This window comes from Triturus cristatus, chromosome 3_1 (assembly GCF_964204655.1).
Source record: "Triturus cristatus chromosome 3_1, aTriCri1.1, whole genome shotgun sequence".
In the NCBI taxonomy this organism is placed as follows: domain Eukaryota; kingdom Metazoa; phylum Chordata; class Amphibia; order Caudata; family Salamandridae; genus Triturus; species Triturus cristatus.
Window position 1 is genome coordinate 1,059,042,488 of NC_140583.1, and position 21,354 is coordinate 1,059,063,841.

At 49.2% G+C, this 21,354-nt stretch overlaps 1 protein-coding gene across 1 annotated transcript in view; it reads left to right on the plus strand.

Moving 5' to 3' along the window:
* The window catches only part of KMT2A (lysine methyltransferase 2A), a 1,466,550-nt gene that overhangs the window by 851,497 nt on the left and 593,699 nt on the right, over window positions 1-21,354 (plus strand). Inside the window, exons 14-15 of the mRNA XM_085645838.1 lie at window positions 2,232-2,345; window positions 3,426-3,610. Of these exons, the coding sequence (XP_085501964.1) occupies window positions 2,232-2,345; window positions 3,426-3,610 (299 nt within the window). The remainder of the gene's footprint in view (window positions 1-2,231; window positions 2,346-3,425; window positions 3,611-21,354) is intronic.

The following is a 21,354-nucleotide window of genomic DNA, read 5'->3' on the forward strand; positions in this document are numbered from 1 at the left end:
GGCAGACTTTCCTTCTTCTCTCCGTCGCATTCCCCCTCCTACCCCTTTACCCTACCGCTTCCCCCCCCCCCCCCATGCTCCATTTATCTTGTCCACTATGCTCTCTAAATGTTTTCCCGTGGAGACCTACCTATTTGACAGATGACTGGTGGAGCTACCTGATAGCTATAGAGGAGATGGGCTGTGGACTTCCCACTCGGCCGTCACATACCCAGCCGGACTCTGGGCAGACTCTCCTTCGTCTCTCCATCCTATTTCCCTCCTACCCCTCTACCATACTCCCTTTCCCTTCTAAGCTCCACTTATCTTATTTTCTACGTTTGTGAAATGTTTTTCTAGTAACCAATGTAACTTATGTAATTTTGTAACTTTGCGGAACCTTATGTAAAGTGCTCTGATACCTCCGGGTCTAGCCAGCGCTATATAAAACTCAAATAAATAAATAAAATCCTTGAGACTAATTGCTTGGCTCCTGAACATGAATTTGTAAACTTAAGCATCTCTCTGTAATGTGGAGGTCATTTCACAAGTCATGGTTAAGTTGTTAAAACCTAAAGAGCAACATTGAAAATACTCTGCTGGTATTTGTTTAGAAAAGGTTGCCTTCTTTTATAACTGTCAATTGTTGCTCTACGTACCATACCTGGCTGAGTTGGACTCGAGCATGATTTCATTAAAGTGCATCTTTCAGCCGCATCAAAGATATGCCGTTTTCCATCTATCCCATCATATGGCCCAGCAGAATCTTGATAGAATCAAGAACGGTACTGCACCTAAATACCTGCAAAACCTGGTACGCCCCTATCAACCCTCTCGTTTGTTACGTTGTTCTACTCAAGAAAAATTGGAGATTCCTAGGATCAAACTTGCAAGAATGGGTGGTCGTTCTTTCTCCTACCTCGGTCCACGTTTGTGGAACTCTCTTCCCTCTTTGATGCGTAAAGAAATATTGTATTCTAATTTTCGTAAGCAGCTTAAAACTTGGCTGTTCAGTCAATGATTTTCATTCCGTGATTTTTACCTTTTCAGAGTCTCCTTCTAGGTCTGCGCTGGGAAACCCTTTTTGGGTAGCTGTGTGCATTATAAAAATAAATTAACATAACATAGGGACCAAGTTGTTCTGCAGACCAATCATTCCCAAAGCCCCCACAGATGTCTACTTCAACCAGCTAATGGTCCTGAAACAATTTTTCCAAAATCCATCAAATGCAACACTGTGAGGTATGCACGCTCAAGTTGTATACTCATGCCTCATATTCTAAACTGACAGAACAAAGAACTTTAGGAAATCTTATCAGCTACTGTTTGCAAATGGACATATCAAGAACGTTTGGCTACTTTCCAAATAGGGAATCTCCTTTTTGTGGAAATTGAACTGTCCTTAACAACAGTTCAGTGACGGGGCATTCCTCAAGAAGTGCAGGACCATCTATGCAGTTTCGTCATTGTAACACATATGCAGAGCATCTTCGTAGAACAATCAATGTGCAACATTATTATTTGGATGCAGTGGCAGGCATAGAATCTACAGTGTTGCAGGCAGTACTTTGACATATTTTTAAATAAATGTGTCTCTACTGGTCTCCTATCATCCACTAACTTGCATGCTCATTGTTGTGTTATAGTGTTTGTTATTCTGAGTTAAGCATGTGAATATGTGAAAGTTCCATTGCCGGAGAAGAAATAAAGTACCTAACTTTAACTAGAGTTCACAGGCTTTAGTATCTTTTATAGATATGTGTCCCCAAGTGAGGCCCATCTGTTATATTTATTTCGTATTTGTGCTCAAATCTGAGGTGTTTAGACTTCGAGTTCATTGTAGTCCTTTGTAGATTGGCTGGAGTTCAGGTCATTCCCAGTGAGTTTACTGTGCCTCTAAAGTGGCTCATTTTAGAGCTTTTCTGCCATGTTAACCCCTTCAGTGCCCGCCCCTTTCCCCGCCCAGTGCCGGCCGTTGCATTAGCGGGCGGGGTCTATGACGAGCTGGACTCGTCATGGGCACAGCGCCACCGCGGCCCATGACGAGTCCAGCTCGTCATGGGCACTGAAGGGGTTAAAGTTTAATATTGCTATGTTAAAGTTACAGTCTGACACTAAAATTGACAGTGAATGATGAGAGTATGTGACTCTGTGAAAGATTGCAATGCAGGACAACTGTAGTTAAAGTTAAGTATCTGCTTTAATTAGCAAATTCCAGCCTCTCTAATTGAGAAAACACCATCTTCTTGCAGGGAACTTTTGCCCGCTTTGTGATAAGTGCTACGATGACGATGACTATGAAAGTAAGATGATGCAGTGCGGGAAATGTGACCGCTGGGTGCACTCAAAGTGTGAAAACCTCTCTGGTAAGCAGGGCCTTGCACCATAGATTCTGCTTGGGAGGTAAAGTCTCTGTACCTAATCTTCTACATAGCATATTTATGTGGGTTCTGTGGAGTGAATAACGTTTTTTTTATTTATTTGAACATGTATTTATTGCTGACCGACCATGAAATTTATTGAAGCACTTTAAAAAAATTAAAAAGCATTGAACATTTGAATCATGCAACATGAAGGTTAAAATATATACCCAAAAGTATACAGTTGGAGCAGTGAATGGTTGTTATGATGGGAATACTGTTTGCTCATGCTATTACCGGTTGCATGTTTTTAGCTAGTGGTTTTGTTAGCCATCCCCTAGTACCAAAAAAACTGTGTAAGCTTTCTGTGCAGTACATTACTCATTATGCATCAAGCTGCTAGGAAAGTTATCAAACAAATACGTGCATAGTGAACTGGTTCTTGTGTGGGTATTAGGAGTTAGTTAGAGAGCCACTCGCCCCACCTGTCATTTTCAAGGACTGTTTGTAGAAAATACTGGGAGAAAATTTAAGGCTTCTGAGATCAGAGAACGTCTGCTTTGAAGAAGTCTCTACTCTGTATCGCAGCTGAACCTTACCTAAGGAGTGCTTTTTTGACAAGCATACATGTTCGGGAGTGTTTCAGAGCCCTGACAGCTATGAGCTGGACTTACATGGTCATATTTCATTATACCTATAAAGAGTAGAGTTGCCAAATGCAACTTAGCCTTTTAAAGGGGATGAGAACCAAAGGGGCCAAAAATGACATCATTTTCTTGTTATGCAAGGAGGGCCCAGACTCTTGCACCTAGTTACTTGAAATGAAAGGATTAGTTTAGGGAGCCTTTTGGTAGTTGTGGTATGTTCTCTGGAAAGTGAATGACAAATAAGTGTGTTGAATTGTTTCAAGAGTCTCTGATTTGATTGGCTGGTGAGAACTGACTGGAGGTTTGGGGGAAGAGTGGAGAGGAACTAGAATGTGAGCATGGTTGTGGTGGTTTTGTGTGTTCTGGATTACTTTATACAAGTTATGGTCTTTGTTTTCAGAATGCAGATCATGAGACATGTCTTCTGTGGTTCTTGCAGATGAAATGTACGAGATCCTGTCTAACCTCCCTGAAAGTGTGGCATACACCTGCATAAACTGCACGGACCACCACCCTGCTGAGTGGCGGCTGGCTTTGGAGAAAGAGGTGCAAGCATCTCTTAAGCAGGTCTTGACAGCCCTCTTAAACTCACGGACAACAAGCCATTTGTTGCGCTTCCGACAGGTGAGTATAGAAGTCTGGGAAAATCTAGATTTTGTTTTCTGTTTATATGTGACCTATCATGCCTGAATGTGTCAGCAAATCAATTGACTTTGTGAATTGCTTGTGAAAAAGATTAACTTCTATTGTACTTAGTTTGTATGGCTGTAAGTACACATGCTCTGACTACTACTGCCATCTAGTGTTAGGCTCAGACTGTTGCAACTCTTTTTTTTTTTTTTTCCTTTTCGAAGAAGTCTTTCAAGTCATAAGGTCTTGTGACTTCTCCTGTGGCAGTGAATGTGCATGGGCACCAACTAAATTCTTAGTTTGGTTTTCGCCTGTAACCTCTGTCTCCCACTAGAGCATGGCCAGATATACGACAACTTTTTCTTGGCCTTCAAGAGCAAAATAATCCTTTGGCAGTGGAATGACAAGCGACTTTGGAGATGTCATACTTCTGCGGCGAGGCAGACACGCTCGGCGCCGAAGAAGGATTTGGTGAGTCACATGATATTCCGGCCTGCCAAACCAGTCTCGAGATAATCGGCTCCAACTCTTTAGAGCCCCTGGAAGAAATTCAAGGGAGGAAGAGGTGCCCTAGGGCATCACATTCACCTCCGTCGACCCCCACCCCCGTTCTAGTCTGAAGACATGCAAGCATGGTTGTAAGAAAGTGCCCTCTTTCTGCATGGTTGCCCCTACTTATTGCTGACCTTGCTGATGTACTTTGACTGAGTGTGCCCTGGGCTCCTGCCATTCAGGTACCCAGGGCCTATGTTCTATCCCTAAAACTGCATTGAAGACAAAACCCAATTGGCTCTCTCTGTCCACAAGTCAGCCCCTGGTAAATGTTACCACAGGTACCCAGGGCACTGTGACCAGGGAAGGCCTCTAAGGGCTGCAGCACTTATTGTGCCACCCTTAGAGGCCCTGTGCCTTTACACTCACACTCTGTTCTGCACCAAAACAAGCAGTCTGCAAAGCCAAAGTGGAGTGTGGCCATGGCACACATCCTTGTGTGCCGTGCCTACAACCCACTGCCCTGGCATAGATCAGCGCCGCCCCTCTAGCTGGGTGCACTATACCAGTGGTGAGGGTACAGGTGCATGAGCACTGTACCCCTTCAGTGTATAAGCCAATTCTTAGACATTGTAAGTGCAGTAATGCCATTAAGAGTATATAGTGCTGGGGAAGATGCACACAGAGGGCATCTTAGAGATGCCCCCTGAAAAATAAACTAACACTAGTGTCCACGCTGAGTGGCTGCTTACCAGCTGCCCACCACCAGACAAGTTTCTGGACACCTGGGTCGAGAGCCTGCTGCTCTCGGGGGTCTGAAACAATGGACATCCCGGGACGAGGTGCCAATCCTCCTCCCCCAGGATGGGCAGGGTCCCCGAAAGGGAAGCTTCAAAGGCTTGCCGCCTTTGTGAGCTTCCCTGTGCCTTTTGCTGCTTCCAGCAACTGGCCTCCACTGGTTCTGACCCCAATCTTGGGCGGGAAAACCAAGTGAGGAAGGGAGTTGTGACCACCCCTGCCAGCCCCACCCCTCCGGTCCAACTCATAATCCCCGCCATCTTGAGGATGGGGGGACCCAGCCAACCAGATTGAGGCATATGCCCCCCTTCCACTGGAGGGTGGCATAATAGGGGGTGTAACCACCCCAAGGTATTGACCCATTGGCCCCAACCGTTACTCACCTGTTACGCCCCTAAATTTAGTATTTAGAGGCACCCCTGAATCTTGCCTACTCAGACAAGCAACGACCAAGAAGAAGGACCAAACAGCCGTGCCGAAGCTAAGACCGGATTTGTTCACCCACAGACTCCAGCTCCATCCAAATCCGTGAGTCTGCACCCGACGCCCCCGGCCCCAGTTCGAGTGGCCCAACTCCACGAGGAAATCTCCCCAGCAATTCTTACCCAAGATCTGGTGATCTCTGACCTGCCTCGAATCTCCCAGCAAAGCCTGCAGCCTCTTTCTGGTGGATGCCCCCAACCGAGACCAGAGCTGGTAAGAGAAACCCGATGCCTAAAGACACCCGTGCACCAGAAGCCCGACGGCCTTGGGTACCCAACCGATGGTGTCACAGCATCTTCAGGCATCCCAACTTACCGGTGGTCACCTCCAGGAGATCTTCGCCCCCGACCCTGCAGTCTTTGTTGAAACCGGAAAATCCGTATTGAAATCAACAGGGCACCCAACGCCAAACCTACACCCAGTCACCGCTACCGGTGTACTTTGGGTGCTAACTTGGATCCCCCTTTGCCCTGAGTTTAACACCAGGAGCTTTGTTCCCACAAACTTGTGGCCTGCTTGTAAGCAGCCACCAACCAGAGGCCCCCTATTGGATAACATTAGGCCTCAGCACTCTGCACCCAGCCACCCTATTGGCGCTGAGGGTGTTTCAAGAGTGTATCCTTGATCCTGGGGGAACCCTGGTGCTAACCCCAGAATACCAACTCCCACAAACTGGTACTTACCTGCAAACCGTTAACTTCATTTAAGTGTGGAGTTGGTTTGTATGCAACACTGAAAAACTGCCTATGTACTAAAAATGAATTACTTACCTCTTGTCTAGGAAATGTCTGTGTGATATCTAGGCATATCACACTGAATAGCAAAAGTAATCTGAAAAGTAATTATGAGAATGTGCCCTCTGTCTGCATGGTAGCCCCCACTTTTTGCTGAATTGCTGATGTTCTTTGACTGAGTGTGCCCTGGGCTCCTGCTAATCAGGTACCCAGGGCATATGTTCTTTCCCTAAAACTTATTGAAGCCTAAACCCGATTGGCATCTCGGTTCACAGGTCAGCCCCTGGTAAATGGTACCACAGGTACCCGGGGCACTGTGACCAGAGAAGGCCTGTAAGGGCTGCAACACGTATTGTGCCACCCTTCGAGGTACTGTACCCTGACACACACACACTGCCTTTGCAGGCTGCGTGTTTTGGTGCAGAACAAAGTGAAGAGTCGACATGGCACACATCCCTGTGTGCCATGCCTTCAACCCACTCTCCTGACATAGAACAGTCACCCCTCTAGCTGGGTGCACTATACCAGTGGTGAGGGTACAGGTGCATGAGCCCTGTACCCCTACAGTGTCTAAATCCATTCTTAGACATTGTAAGTGCAGTGATGCCATTAAGAGTATATGGTGCTGAAAGTTTGTCATTACGAACTCCACAGCACCATAATGGCTACACTGAAAACTGAGAAGTTTGGTATCAAACTTCTCAGCATATTAAACTCACACTGATACCAGTGTGGGATTTAATAAAAAAAAAATGCACACAGATGGCATCTTAGAGATGCCCCCTGAAAACGAACTCACCACTAGTGTCCAGGTTGAGTGGCGGCTATCAGCTGCCTCCACCAGACATGTTTATGGACCCCTGGGTCGAAAGCCTGCTGCTCTCGGGGGCCTGCAACAATCCTGGGACGAGGTGCCAAGCCTCCTCCCCCAGGATGGGCAGGGTTCACGAAGGGGAAGCTTCAAAGGCTTGCTGTCTTTGTGAGCTTCCCCACGCCACTTGCTGCTCTCAGCAACTGGTCCCCACTGGTTCTGACCCCCACTTTGAATGGGAGAACCAGCAAAAAAAACAAGTGCGGAAGAGAGGTGTCCACCTCTGCCAACTCCACCCCTCAGGTGGGGGAGGCGAGGTGAAGCACAACTCTCACTCCACGCCATCTTGAAGATGGGGAGACTCAGCCAACCAGGGACAGGCTCATGCCCCCTTCCACTGAAGGCTGGCATAATAGGGGGTGTACCCACCCCAGGGAAGGGACCAATTAGTCCCTGCCTTTTACCTACCTGTAATGCCCCTAAATCTAGTATTTAGGGGCACCCCTGAACCTTGCTTTCTCAGACAAGGACCTGCAAGAAGAAGGACCGAACAGCCGTGCAGCAGTTAACCAGAGGAAGACGCCCACTAACTTGGCCCCATCCCGACCGGTCTGTCTCCCCCTCGAACCTGCTCCTTCTAAATCCGGGTGTGTCCTGCAGCCAGCAACCATGAAAACCCCGGAGGACCTGCCTGCCTTCAACTACAAAGACTCTGTCTCCCGTGGACACTGGATTTGTTCATCTGCAACCTCTGGCTCCGGCCGGACTCTGTGGGTCCGCCCCACTCTTCACCCGCCATCCACGGCTCGAGCTCGAGTGGGCAAACACCACGAGGACATCACCACGGTGATCCTGACCCGAGATACGGTGACCTCTGACCTGCCTCAAGCCGACGCCTGCAGCCTAGATCTAGAAGGCCCCCCTTAACCGTGAGCAGGAGCTGGTAAGCAGATCCGACCCCAAAAGACACCCCTGCACCCGATGCCCCACGGCCTTGTGTGCCCAAACTGATGGTGCCTAACACACCCCTAACTTCCCAACTTACCTCTCGAAGTGGTGGTCGCACCCAGAAGACCTTCGGCACCAATCCTGCAGTGTCTTTCCAAACCAGAGGTTCTCTATCGAAAACAACAGGGCATCCGACGTTGAAACAGCACTATGCACCCGGCTGCCCTAGTGCCGCTGAGGGTGCACCTTTGGTGCCGCTTTGTTTCCCCATTTGCCCTGAGCTAAAGTCCAGGAGCTTTGCTTCCACAGCCAAGTGGCCTGCTAGTCAACAGCCACCAACCGGAGGCCCCCTATCCCCCATTGGGCCTCAGCACTCTGCACCCGGCTGCCCTAGTGCCGCTGAGGGTGTAACTAGAGTGCATCCTTGATCCTGGGGGGGCCGTGAGTCTACCCCCAGAACCTCAACTCCCACTACCAAATACTTACCTCAAAACCGATAACGCTATGTTCGAGGCATATGAGCTGCAGATTATACACTGTGCATAGATCGCCATCTGGTGTTGGGCCCGGATGTTTGCAGTTTGTTTTTCCTCTTGGAAAGTCTTTGGAAGTCACGAGGTCGGTGACTCCTCCTTTGGTTCGTATTGCGCATGGGCTTCGGCTCCATCCTCAGATTGTTTTTTTCCGCCATCGGGCTCGGATGTAATACTTCGCGCTCCGGTTCCGAACTTTTCCAGTTCAACGATCGACGCAAAATCCTCGCTCATCGAGATTCTTCAGAATAATAAATCATCTTAATCATCTTCTCTTAGACACTTCTTCGATTCCGGGCGTCGACGGCGGCCTTCGGGCCTATCCCGGCTCCGGTCTCGGCTGATAGAAAGAACTCCCTTCAAGAAGTGCCCTCGATGTGGGTCTAAATTCTCCCACACCGATCTTCATGAGGTGTGCAACCTCTGCCTCTCCCCTGAACACGAGACTCAAGACTGTCCCGCCTGCAAGTCTTTTCGATCGAAAAAGACTATTCGAGATCGAAGGGCCCGACGCAACATGGCGCACTCCTCGACCTCCGCTCCAGTCGACATCTTCGGGGACGACGTCGAAGCTCCGGGACAGCAGAACATCGAAGAAGATGACGACGATCTCGTCAGTGCTTCCTCGGCCGACGAATCAGATGTGGAGGACATCACCCCGGCGCAGAGGGTCGTGAGTACTATACCCCCTCCCACACCGAACCCAAAAAGGCTTCGGTCACGCCTTCACCTTCGAGCCCAGGCAAGACCAAGGACACTGCTTCTAACACCCCACCTTCGGGCCCGGTGAAGAAGCCAAATAAGCCTTCCGGCGGTTCGGGCTCGAGCCAGCCTGCCAGCGGTGCCGAAAAACACCCTTCGGCGCCGAAGAAAATATCGGCCCCCACCTCCACACCGAGCCCAGCAAAGCCCTCGGTGTCGAAACCCGCCCTCTCGGTGCCGACCAAACATCATAAGGCCCTCGGCACCGACACTCCCATGCCGAAGCCTCTCTCGGCACCGAACAAAAAATCGGAGGTCCCGAAAAAGCACGGCACAGACGAGCCTAAAAAGCCGTCGGCCCCGAAAACCTCGGCGCCAACCGAACAACCAGTGTCGCAAGAACTTTATACACCGGATCCTCTACAAAAGACACTTACCAAGGATCCCAAAACGGGACATTTGACACTGTCTTCAAAAAAGAGATATTTGGACAAACCAGCTCCACCTCCACCTCCAAAGAGGAAGGACACTGCTACCTCCCCTTTCAGAGTGCCTTCCCCACCTCCTCCACCCCCTCCACCCTCCCCACCTCCTCCCTCTCCACCCATGCCTCATCGCTCTCCGACCCTGTCTCCAGACCATCATGATCAAGGGGGACCCTTACTATGATCCAGCAGATGTGCCACAAGACCCCACCCCTACTGGATCCCCAGACCCATGGAATGACTATAGCAATCCGGACATCCCAGATGTCCCACAGGATGACCTTTATCCATCTAGGCCATCCCCACCTACAGAGGGCGGCACATTATCACGGGGTAGAGCTACATACTGACCCAGTGGAGGAAGATTTTCTCCTAGACACCTTCGATTCTGCACATAGGTCCACTGCAATACTACCTATGCTAAAAGGAGTAATCGAGCATGCACCGGAGGTTTTTAAAGACCCAGTCAGGGCTAGGGTCCTAAACCCTCGTATAGAGAAAAAATATAAAGCCGCCCCCACAGATCCTTCATACATTAAAGGCCCTGCACCACTTGATTCCTTAGTGGTATCTACAGCTAGGAAGCGTTCAAATTCTCAGGCATCAGGTGAAGCACCACCACCTGACAAAGAGTCCAAGCCCCTAGACGCGTCAGGGAAGCGCACTGCGTCACAAGCCGCCAATATATGGCGTATCGCCAACACTCAAGCGCTATTGGCCAGATACGACACAGCGCATTATGATGAGTTAGAGGCCATCATGCACCATCTCCCTGAAAAATATAAGAATAGGGCTAATTAATTGATCCAAGAGGGAAAAACTATAACTAATACCTCTATACGCTGTGCCCTAGATGCAGCAGACACAGCCTCCAGGGCCATAAACACCAGTGTCCTCCTTCGTCGCCACGCCTGGCTAAGAGTTTCAGGTTTTAAACCTGAGGTGCAAGCCTCCATATTAAACCACCCATTCGATCAACAACATTTATTTGTCCAAAAGTTGATGAAGCCCTCGAAAAATGAAAAAAGATACTGATACGGCGAAATCCATGGGAGCCCTACAGACACACACTCCTAGGCGCTCTTTTCGCCGCTCTTCCTTTCGGGGCACCGGTAGAGGCTACTCCTCGGATGGCGCATCCACGTATTATAAATCCCCTCCTCAGTCTACCTTCACAAAGGGTTATCAAAGAGGCGGATACAGAGGCAATAATAATAAAGGCAGAGGCAAGACAAATACCGCCCGCTCTGCCACACCGCCTACCCAATGACTTCCCCCGCTCCCTCCAGACCATTCCACTCCGGTCGGGGGCAGAATACAACACTTCCTTCACGTCTGGGAGACAATCACCTCAGACAAATGGGTGACCGAATTTATTTATTCAGGGTATTGCCTAGAATTAACATCTACCCCCCCAAACATTCCACCCAGGCAACGCCCAATGTCTCAAGAACATGCCACGTTACTAAAACAGGAGGTAATCTCCCTCCTGCAAAAACAAGCCATAGAGCAGGTCCCTATCGATCAACAAAATCTAGGGGTCTACTCCCTGTACTTTCTGATTCCAAAGAGAGACGAGACAAGACTCTACGACCTATCCTAGATCTGAGACCTCTAAATACTTACATACATTCAGACCATTTTCACATGGTAACCCTTCAACAGGTTCTTCCACTCCTCTCCCAGAACGACTTTCTCACCACTCTGGACTTGAAAGACGCATACTTTAACATCCCAGTACACCATGCTCACAGAAAGTACCTCAGATTTGTAGTGGACGGGCAACACTACCAGTTCAAGGTGCTCCCGTTCGGGGTAACAACATCACCAAGGGTATTCACCAAGTGCCTAGCAGTAGTGGCGGCACACCTCAGAAGACAGCACATTCACGTCTTCCTGTATTTGGACGACTGGCTAATAAAAGCCACGTCCTACGAACAATGTGTGCAACACACCGCTGCTACAATCCAACTGCTTCACCAGCTAGGTTTCACAGTGAACCATCAAAAGTCCCACCTGGTACCATCACACACAAAACAATAACTCGGTGCCACCATAGACACCTCAAAAGCCATAGCCTATCCCAATCCTGCCAGGATTGCAAATATACAGGCTCTGCGTCAAAAATTCATATTTCAACACTCTCTCCCAGCAAGGGTGTTTATGCAACTGATAGGGATGATGGCCTCATGCATTTTCATAGTGCCCCATGCAAGACTCCAGATGCGTCCACTCCAAGAGTGTTGAGCGCGCCAGTGGAACCAGGCCCAGGGGCAACTGACAGATCTGGTGTTGGTGGACGGTCGTACCCATCGCTCTCTGCAGTGGTGGAACACCACAAACCTTTCCAAAGGTCGACCGTTCCTGGACCCGGTCCCACAAATAATCTTAACAGACGCATCGCTCTCCGGCTGGGGAGCTCATCTGTTACATCTCACAGTTCAGGGCACATGGACGCCGCAACAAAAGTTACTCCACATCAACCATTTGGAGTTACTGGCAATCTTCCTAGCCCTAAAATCCTTCCAGACGCAGATTTCGGGCAAGGCAGTCCTCATTCGCACAGACAACATGACTGCCATGTACTATATTCAAAAACAGGGGGGCACACACTCTCCACAGCTCTCCCAATTAGCACAGAGCATATGGAGATGGGCAATTCCGCAGAAAATCTTTCTCCTGGCCCAACACGTCCCAGGAATCCAAAACACCGTGGCAGATCTGCTCAGCAGACAGACCCAGCAGATCCACGAGTGGGAACTTCACCCACAGGTTCTTCACCCGATCTTTCAGAAGTGGGGGCATCCACAAATAAACATATTCGCCACCCACGAAAACAAAAAATGCTCAAGCTTCGCCGCCAGATATCCACACCCATTGTCCAAAGGCAATGCCATATGGATGAACTGGTCAAACAAATTTGCATACGCTTTTCCACCTCTCCCACTAATTCCATTAGTGGTGCGAAAGCTACAGCAGCATTCCCTAACACTAATCCTAGTAGCTCCAACATGGGCCAGACAACCGTGGTACACCACACTGCTGGAACTCTCGGTAGTACCACACCAAAAACTGCACCTCTCACCATGCCTCCTAACCCAGAACCATGGAGAGATCAGGCACCCGGACCCAGCTCAGCTCAACCTTGCGATCTGGCTCCGGAGGTCCTAGAATTCGGATACCTTAACCTTCCCCCTGATTGCATGAATATTATCAGAGAAGGTAGACGCCCTACTACTAGGGCATGCTATGCTGCAAAGTTGAAAAGATTTGTTGTTTACTGCCACAAAAACACAATCAACCCTCTAAATGTGTCCATACAGCACATCATATATTACTTGCTCCATCTACAAAGGTGTAACCTAGCATATACATCCATTCGGTTACACCTCGCAGCAATTGCTGCTTACTTACAGAACAGGCAGCACCTATCACTTTTCAGGGTGCCTGCCATCAAAGCCTTTATGGAAGGCCTCAAAAGAGTAATTCCACCCAAAGTACAACCCTTACCTGTCTGGAACTTGAATATAGTTCTCACAAGGCTAATGAGACCCCCTTTCGAACCATTACATAAATGTGAGCTGCAATTTCTCACTTGGAAAACAGCATTCCTAGTGGCCATCACTTCCCTTAGAAGGGTTAGTGAAATACAAGCACTCACTATACAGGAACCTTTTCTCCAAATGCATCACAACAAGGTTGTACTCCGCACCAACCCAAAATTTCTACCCAAAGTCATTTCTCCCTTCCATCTAAACCAGTCGGTAGAATTACCAGTCTTTTTCTCACAACCTCAAACCGTTGCGGAAAGGGCTTTACACACACTGGATGTTAAAAGGGCCTTACTTTACTACATCCAAAGAACACAACCTTTCAGAAAAATCAAACAGCTATTTGTCTCTTTCTCTCCACCACATAAAGGCAACCCTATTTCTAAATCAGGGATAGCTAGGTGGATTGTAAAATGCATACAGATTTGCTACCACAAAGCAAAACGAACGCTATCTGTTCCCCCTAAAGCCCACTCTACAAAGAAGATAGGGGCTTCTATGGCTTTTCTAGGAAACATACCACTAGATGACATCTGCAAAGCAGCGACATGGTCAACACCGCTCACTTTCACAAAACATTACTGTGTAGATGTGCAAACCAAGCAACAAGCTAGTGTGGGCCAGGCTGTACTAAAAACACTGTTCCAAACAACTGCAAAGGATGCCGGTGGTCGCCGCTAGGGTTGGGTACTACTATATTGTCTATGCACAGTGTATAATCTGCAGCTCATATGCCTCGAACGGAATATGCTACTTACCAGTATGCATCTGTTCTTGGCATGTAGAGCTGCAGATCTATACACGCCCACCCGCCTCCCCGGCTACCTGTATCCGTTCCAGTCTATCTTATTTAGATATAATACACATGGGTTTCTTTACTGTTACTACTACGCTCCATCTTCCCATGCTGGCGAAAAACAATCTGAGGATGGAGCCGAAGCCCATGCGCAATACCAACCAAAGGAGGAGTCACCGACCTCGTGACTTCCAAAGACTTTCCAAGAGGAAAAACAAACTGCAATCATCCGGGCCCAACACCAGATGGCGATCTATGCACAGTGTATAGATCTGCAGCTCTACATGCCAAGAACAGATGCATACTGGTAAGTAGCATATTACTTTTCTTCATAGGATAACATTGGCCGTTTTTTGTGAAAAGTTTTTTAGTGTGGAGTTTGAGAAACTAAAGAAATTCTTTCAAATTGCATAAGCTAATAAAAACGATTTTACTTACCTGTTTTCAGGAAATGACCCAGAGTAGTATCTAGGTATACTACTCTGTGTAAGCCTAGTAATCTCAAAAGTTACTTTCCTGCTATTTTACTAAAAAGCCTATTGAAGTCTATGTACTGCATTTACTAAGTATTGCATTTCTCTGCACCCATACTGTAAATCACACCAAAGTGCATATACAATTATCATTCAAACTGTATTTCAATTGCATTACTACTGTAAAGTATTTATTGCTTATCTGAGCCAGGCTTGCTTGGTTCTATAAAATAAAATAACTAAAAGAATATTTTTATACATAAACAATTTGTCTGAAGTTCAGTCTTTGAGTGTGTGAATTCATTTGCTGACTGAGTTTGTACATCAAATACTTAACACTGTCCTCTGATACTGCCTTACTGCTCGACCACACTACCACAAATAGAGAGTAAGGATCTATCTAACTTTACCTCCGCCTACCTTTGGGGTTCCACTGGACTGTGTGCACACTATACCTCATTTTGGTATAGTATATACAGAGCCAGCTTCCTACATTGGCGGATCAGCGGTTGGATATACAACTTTGCATTTGTTGGACTACTTGGTTACCATCTGATCACACGACAGAACTCATAAATTGTCTTTAGAATTCTGATTTTTTTTAAATTGGCAATTTGTGCAAAATTACTAAAAGTCTTGTTAGGGCCTGGGATAAGTCCCTTTAGAATTTTGGAAAACAAAAAGTCACTGTAGCTAGGCTTAGAGGGGTCAGAAGTGTTTTTTAACTATGTCTCAAAACAAGAACCCAGCTGTTAGTGAAAATAACCACAATAACATTGATTACTTGGTTGAGGAGCTCAACCTCACCCCTTACCTTAACTTGTCTTTCAAGTAGTTAATGTCCCTATGTAAAATTAAAAACATAGACATGGGTCTCCACCCCACCAAACAAAAGCTCTAGGAGCTCTTGGTTGGGTATGCTAAGGGCCACCCATCTGAAAATGGTGAAGATCAGTCAGATGAGGAAGTAGAGGAAGGGGATGACCTAGTGGATAAACCCCCTTACTCCAGTATTGGAACTTTCATGGATTCCCATGCTTGAATCATTCCCCGTCGTCGAGATGGGAGTCCCCGGTATACATAAAATAGCAATAGAAACCATTACGAAAGAAGAAACCAGGCCTAGGTCCATTCTAGTTTTGTAACATATCCACCTCTTTTTGTAAAAGAGACCAAATGAAATGAACGATCAATCAGATTAGCTTCACTCTGTAGAACCTTCCTGAAAGAACCTCAGAGCCTCAGATATTCTACCTCAATTTGTGCAAGGTAGTCTCCACTGAGCTCTGCTCAGTTTTTTCCTGTTAACCTTACTTCTACAGTTTTTTCACCTGTTTTTTCTTCAAGACCTGTTTGGACTTCGTGTCAAGATGTCTGATACGGAGAAAAAAGCCCTCTTTAAAGCTTGTGCGACTTGTGCTAAGAAGAGGTTATATGTGGAGGACAAGCACAAGAATTGTATTTACTGACTGTACCCAGACCATAAGGTAGCAGATTGTAAAATATGCTGCACTTTTTCTATGAAGACTCTGCAAGACCGTGAGGGGCGTCTCTTGACCTGGAAGGAACCAGTGTCCGGTGACAGTGATGAGGCATCCTCTGCTACATCTTCCAGAAGGTCTGTTAAAAGGAGTAGAGCTTCTCCTTCTCCTTCTCCTTCTGAAGAACGTCCTGGTAAGGCTTTGAAAAAGACCTCTCATAGGTCTGAAGGGTGTAGTCCAGCTCTGTTCCTCCATCTTCTCCTCCAGCGCCTCCAAACCCTTTAAAAAATCCCTCATCTCTCTCTTCTGAGGTAAAGTCTGTGAAGAAAGTTCACTTGTCGACGATGTTGTTAACGACTCCGTTGACTAAATCATCAAAGGTACAGTCTAAGTCTTCTCCTTCAACTCTGGCTCCATCGACGGTGATTTCCTCGTCTCCGGCGCTGAGGCTTCAGGGTTCCGCGTCGACATCAGTGGTGGCTTTGTCGTCTATGGTGTCGGCAACGTCCACGACGATGGTGATGGCGGTTACCATGTCTATAACCACAGCGGCTGTGGTGACGACGGTCTCGACGACAGCTGCCTCGACAACGTCCATATCTTCGTCGACTACCTCGTCAACGAAGGAAAAAATTTCCATTTCTGTCAGAAAGCGCCAGATTACACCTGAGATGACTTCCCCCAGGAAGGTGACTCCTCTACCTCCTGCACTCCTCCTCGAAGAAGAGGGATCTGAAGAGGATGATGGACCGTTTGGCTATGCGGATAACCCTTCTCAATTACACGTCAAGTGTCAGGACACAGACTCTGAGGGGGAATATGTTGAGGAACAGCAGTATGATCCTTCCTCGTATTATCAGGACTACCACCAACAGGAGATGGTCTCTATGCCTTCCTCCCTACTAGCGGACTTGCAGTCTATGCTTTTGGACTATAGGAGGAGATTCGCAGCACAACCTCCAGTTCCAGTTGTGGTGCCAGTTACAGCTGCTCAGCCTGCTACCCCTCAATTGCCACCGCTTCAACTAATGCCTGTGGTCCATGATGCACCACCTATTGTGCCTCTCATTCAGGATGACACCTCTGATGAGGACCAGGAAAACGTCAAAATACCAGAACCAGATGCAGAGTGGGATGACTGTCATTCCTGATCCGGCTTCTCCTGCACCAGCACCTTTTGATTCGCCTCCTGCAGACATAGGGGGATTCCATAATTTGATGGAAAGGGCCGCTAAGAGATTTGAACTGCCCACGGTGCAATCTTAATGCTTCCTTTATGACTTCAAGGAGCCTTACAAGAAATCAGTTTGGTCTATTCCTATTGTTGGTCACGTCTGGGATGAGGGGTTGAGAGTGATGCGGAGTCCAGCCACGGTAATTCCGGTACTGCCTCGCCTTGAGAAGAAAAATAAGGCTCCGGATGATAGCCCGGCCTGCTTGGTCAGCTAGCCTAAACCGGACTCTGTCATCTCTCGGGCTGCCCAAAGAAAGTCCAGAAATCCTTCTGCTCCCCTCACGACACCTCCAGATAAAGAAGGCAGACGCCTCGATAGCGCGGGCAAGAGGTTTTCCTCCATGTCCAGCCTGTTGATTAGGGCTGCGAACGCCTTAGCGATACTTGGTCGCTACGATCGCCAGATATAGTGCGACCTTTCCCCCATCTGATAGAGACATCTAGCTGCAGATTCCTTAACTTAGAATATCCCCAGGTGTGAGACTGGATCCGGAAATCCTTTGCAGCAGCACCTCTGCGCGCCTGGGAACGGCGCCACACGATCCCGCCCTGACGTCATCCACTTACATGACGTCAGCGAGGTCATATAAGTCCCTCCCGGCACGCTGACGTCAGTTTCCCTCTTTTCTGCGTGCAACGCAAATCCGGAGTGAGCTCCACTGGCCTGTTTTCAGGCCTCATTTTCGGCGCTTCGCTTCGGGAACAGTGTGTGCTGCCTTCGGGCTTTAAATCTTGTAATTCCTGTTCGCGATGGACCCGCATCTTATTTGTATGTGGTGTCTGGGCGAGCACCATGACTCCACGGAGTGTGAAGCCTGCCAGCGTCTGAAACCGGAAGCTTCTCTCAGCACGGCTGTCCCGGTCAGAGTCGCTGCCCCCCCCCCTAGACCCCCCCCCCCCCCCCGGCCTCGTCATTGACTGCAAGTCCCTCTTCTGTTCGGTTTCGCCGTCGATCGCCCTCTGTGGTCCGGGGCCGTCGTACCCCACTTGGTTAGTCAAGGTGCTTGTCACCTAGGTCATCGACCTCACCTTCTTCTGTTGTCAGGGGCACTGGTTCCCAGAACTTTCCGGACGTGCGCTCCCGACGGTGACCCCCCCCTCTATCCGCCCTTTTTGGGTGTGGGGGTGACTCAGGCCCTAATGGAGGCCTATGCTACGGCTTTGTAGGCCTCCCTTGGGTCCTCTCCCGTTACTGGGCGTCCTCGGGACCTCCGCTTCTTGTGGGGTCTCCGACGGACTCGCCCGCGGGTACGCCCCCGGTGCCTATTGAGCCCTTGCCTCCCAGGAACGTCGGAGATTGTGATGTCGTTATGGCGCGGCCAGGTTGTGTCCCCCTCTACGCTCCACATGGAGTCGTTCGGGCGCGGCCCAGCTGGGTCCCCCTCTTTGACCCACGGCGCCTCTGGCTCATAGCCCTGACTTGAGCACACCCCAGCCTTCCGGGTAGGCGGCTGCCTGTCCAGAGCCGGGGTCGGTGCCGTCCCGGCACCGGAGGCTCACCTCCTCGGCTCCGGCTATGCTCCTTTCTCCGGAATCGGAGCCTGTTCTGGATGAAGCGGAACCGGCGCCGGGGCGGCGTCGGAAGATTGCCTCCCCGGCGCCCTCTCCTCCTTCAGAGGGGGAGCTTGTCATAGTTTTGGCGCCGGCTCGACTCCGGATGCTGCAGAGTCTGTGTCTGATGAGGCACAATCGGCGCCGATACGCGTAGTTTCAGTGCCGTGTCGACGCAGAGTTCTGGACTCTTTTATAGAGGCCTCTGGATAGAGTTCGGCGCCACCCTCCCGCCTGGCGTCACCGAAGCTAGTGTTACCAGTGCCCCCCTTGGAATTTGTGGAGCCTCCTCAGGAGCTCCCAGATCCGGCAGGCTGTTCGCCTCCCCAGGAGCCCCGTCGGGATCCTCACTCTTCCATGGAGCTTCCTTCCATGGGGCATTGGGCACACCCTCAGTGTCTTGGGAGGGTCAGCTTACAACCCTCCCCCACTGATAAGCTGTTTTCCCCTCCACGGAGGGCCACCGAGGCTGGTGCCGCATTTTAAATATGCAACCCCCCTCTACCCCTTTGTCTGTGGACCCCTTGCTTGAGGTCCTCCACCGTGGGTCTGGAAATATGGAGCCGCTTTTGCCTTTTGAGGCTTCCCTTTATGATGCCCTCTTGGGTAACTGGGTCCGACCTGCTTCAGGTGACCCGGTGGCTCATTCAGTTTTGCACCGCCACTGTCCAGCTCCACATGATCCGGTCTGTCTTTTTGTGCACAGGGGTTCGTGTTGCAGACTGCCTTTCCTTCTCTGCCCCCTCTAACGCTTCCTCCCTCTCGGGAGTCCAGGTGGCTTGAGTCATGGGGTAGGAATGTCTTTGCATCCACTAGTGCTGCCCTACGGTCCTTAAATACAGTGTGTGTTTTGGCTCGGGCTACCTCTGCCCTGTGGGACTCTGCAGTCTTGGCATACTGCCACCTCTGAAGGTGCTTGCGTTGCTCTCCTTCACCTCATCCGGGATGGCTGCGACCTTGCCCAATTCACAATCCGTTCAGCTCTAGATACTGCGGATTCCTTGGGCTGAGCCATGCGAGTTCTTTTGCCTAAGGCGTCACGCTTGGTTGCGAGATAGCGTCTTCCCTGAAAATATCCGGGAGCGACTGGTTGACTTACCCTTTGGTGGGGTTTTGATCTTTAATGCTCACGCCAAGTCGGCGGTTCACTGGCTCTGGCAGGCTTTCGTCTTCCCACATATACCCTTTTAGACCTGTCTCCTACGGTACTTTTTCATTTCGCATCCTTTAGATGCAATCTGCGTTTAATATGGGCAGTGAGCCTTACGTCTTCTTTTTTCTGTGGTCAAGGGTGCTTACCCTTTTATTGGCATCCCTTGGATGCGTTTTTGCTTTCGGCTGCCTGTTGGCCTTCTGTCGCTTTGTTCCACAGGTTGCTGTGTCCTCTGACTGTGGTATTTAGCCGGTGGCTCAGCTCGGTAATGTCATTATGGCTCGGAACTCAGTTCACGGGTTTGGTTCGTTACTGCACTCTTTTGGCCTGGCTTATTGCCCTAAGAGGTGTCCCCCGTTGTTTGAAGTATGCATACTCCATGGTGGGTACTTGTACGCTATTATATAGCCTTGCTTATCTCACCTGGGCCTGGAGATCAAGTAGGATCCATGCGTCGCTTGGTGGTCCGTTGTACGGTGTTCTTTGTTTTTCCCTGGTGCCATCTGCTTTCGCCATGGTCATCCACCTCCTTGCTTCCGCTTACTGGGGTGGTTTCCCAAATTGACATATGCTCCCTTTTTGATGTTTGACGCTGTACATGTCTTTCTGGAGTGTTGGTCTTGGATTCTGAGAGTTTTCCCACCATTTGTTAACTTGGTGTTTTTGGCCTCTTCCTTCAGATATGCCTACTCTTGTTAGAGCTACGCCTGCTTTTGATGGCGATGGTCATTAATTACTGTCTACAAGTCTATATTTTGGATTGTTTCTTACTTTGGCCTCATGCTGCCCGGTCGGGCACTATTCTGTTCCTGTGTAAGCCACTTTAAGGTCTCTATGGCCGTTTGCCGGCGAAATATTCTACCTGCTTCAGCGGTATGGGGATTGGCCTCATTACCCTTTTGGGGTTGGGTGTGCGCTTGGCGTGCTTCTTGTACTGCGGGCTATTCCCAACGCATTGGTCAGGTACTGGCTCTTGCCTTTGGGCTCTTGCCACTGGCTCCTTCGGCTTCCTTATATAGGCTAGTCTGTTAGACGCTGGTTGCATCTCTTCAAGTTCATTTCAAGCTTGGGTCAATGCACTAATCGTGCGCCATTTCGCGGAGAGTGAGCCTCCTTCCTCTGTCTCTCTCCTTTCTTGCTCTGGTATAGGGCTCATGCCGTTCTACCTGTCATTTTTTATACGGGTATAGCGTGACGCCATTCTGGCATGTTTTCGGATATCTTCTATCCTGTGACTTCTGCTCTTCGAGATGCTGGGGTTGCTGTTGGGCTGTTCTGCCACAGCTTCCCCCCCCCCCCCCCCCCCCCTTATCCGTCACTCTGTTGTTGGACCAGATGCTTGGCGCTTTCTGTTGTCTTGTCGCAGTCCCGCCTCCCTTTGGGGTATGTCTGTGGTACCTATTCTAAGTTAAGGGATCTGCGGCTAGATGTTTCTATCAGATGTACAAGTTACTTACCTTCGGTAACGATGTATCTGGTAGAGACGTTGTCAAGCCACAGATTCCTTAACGCC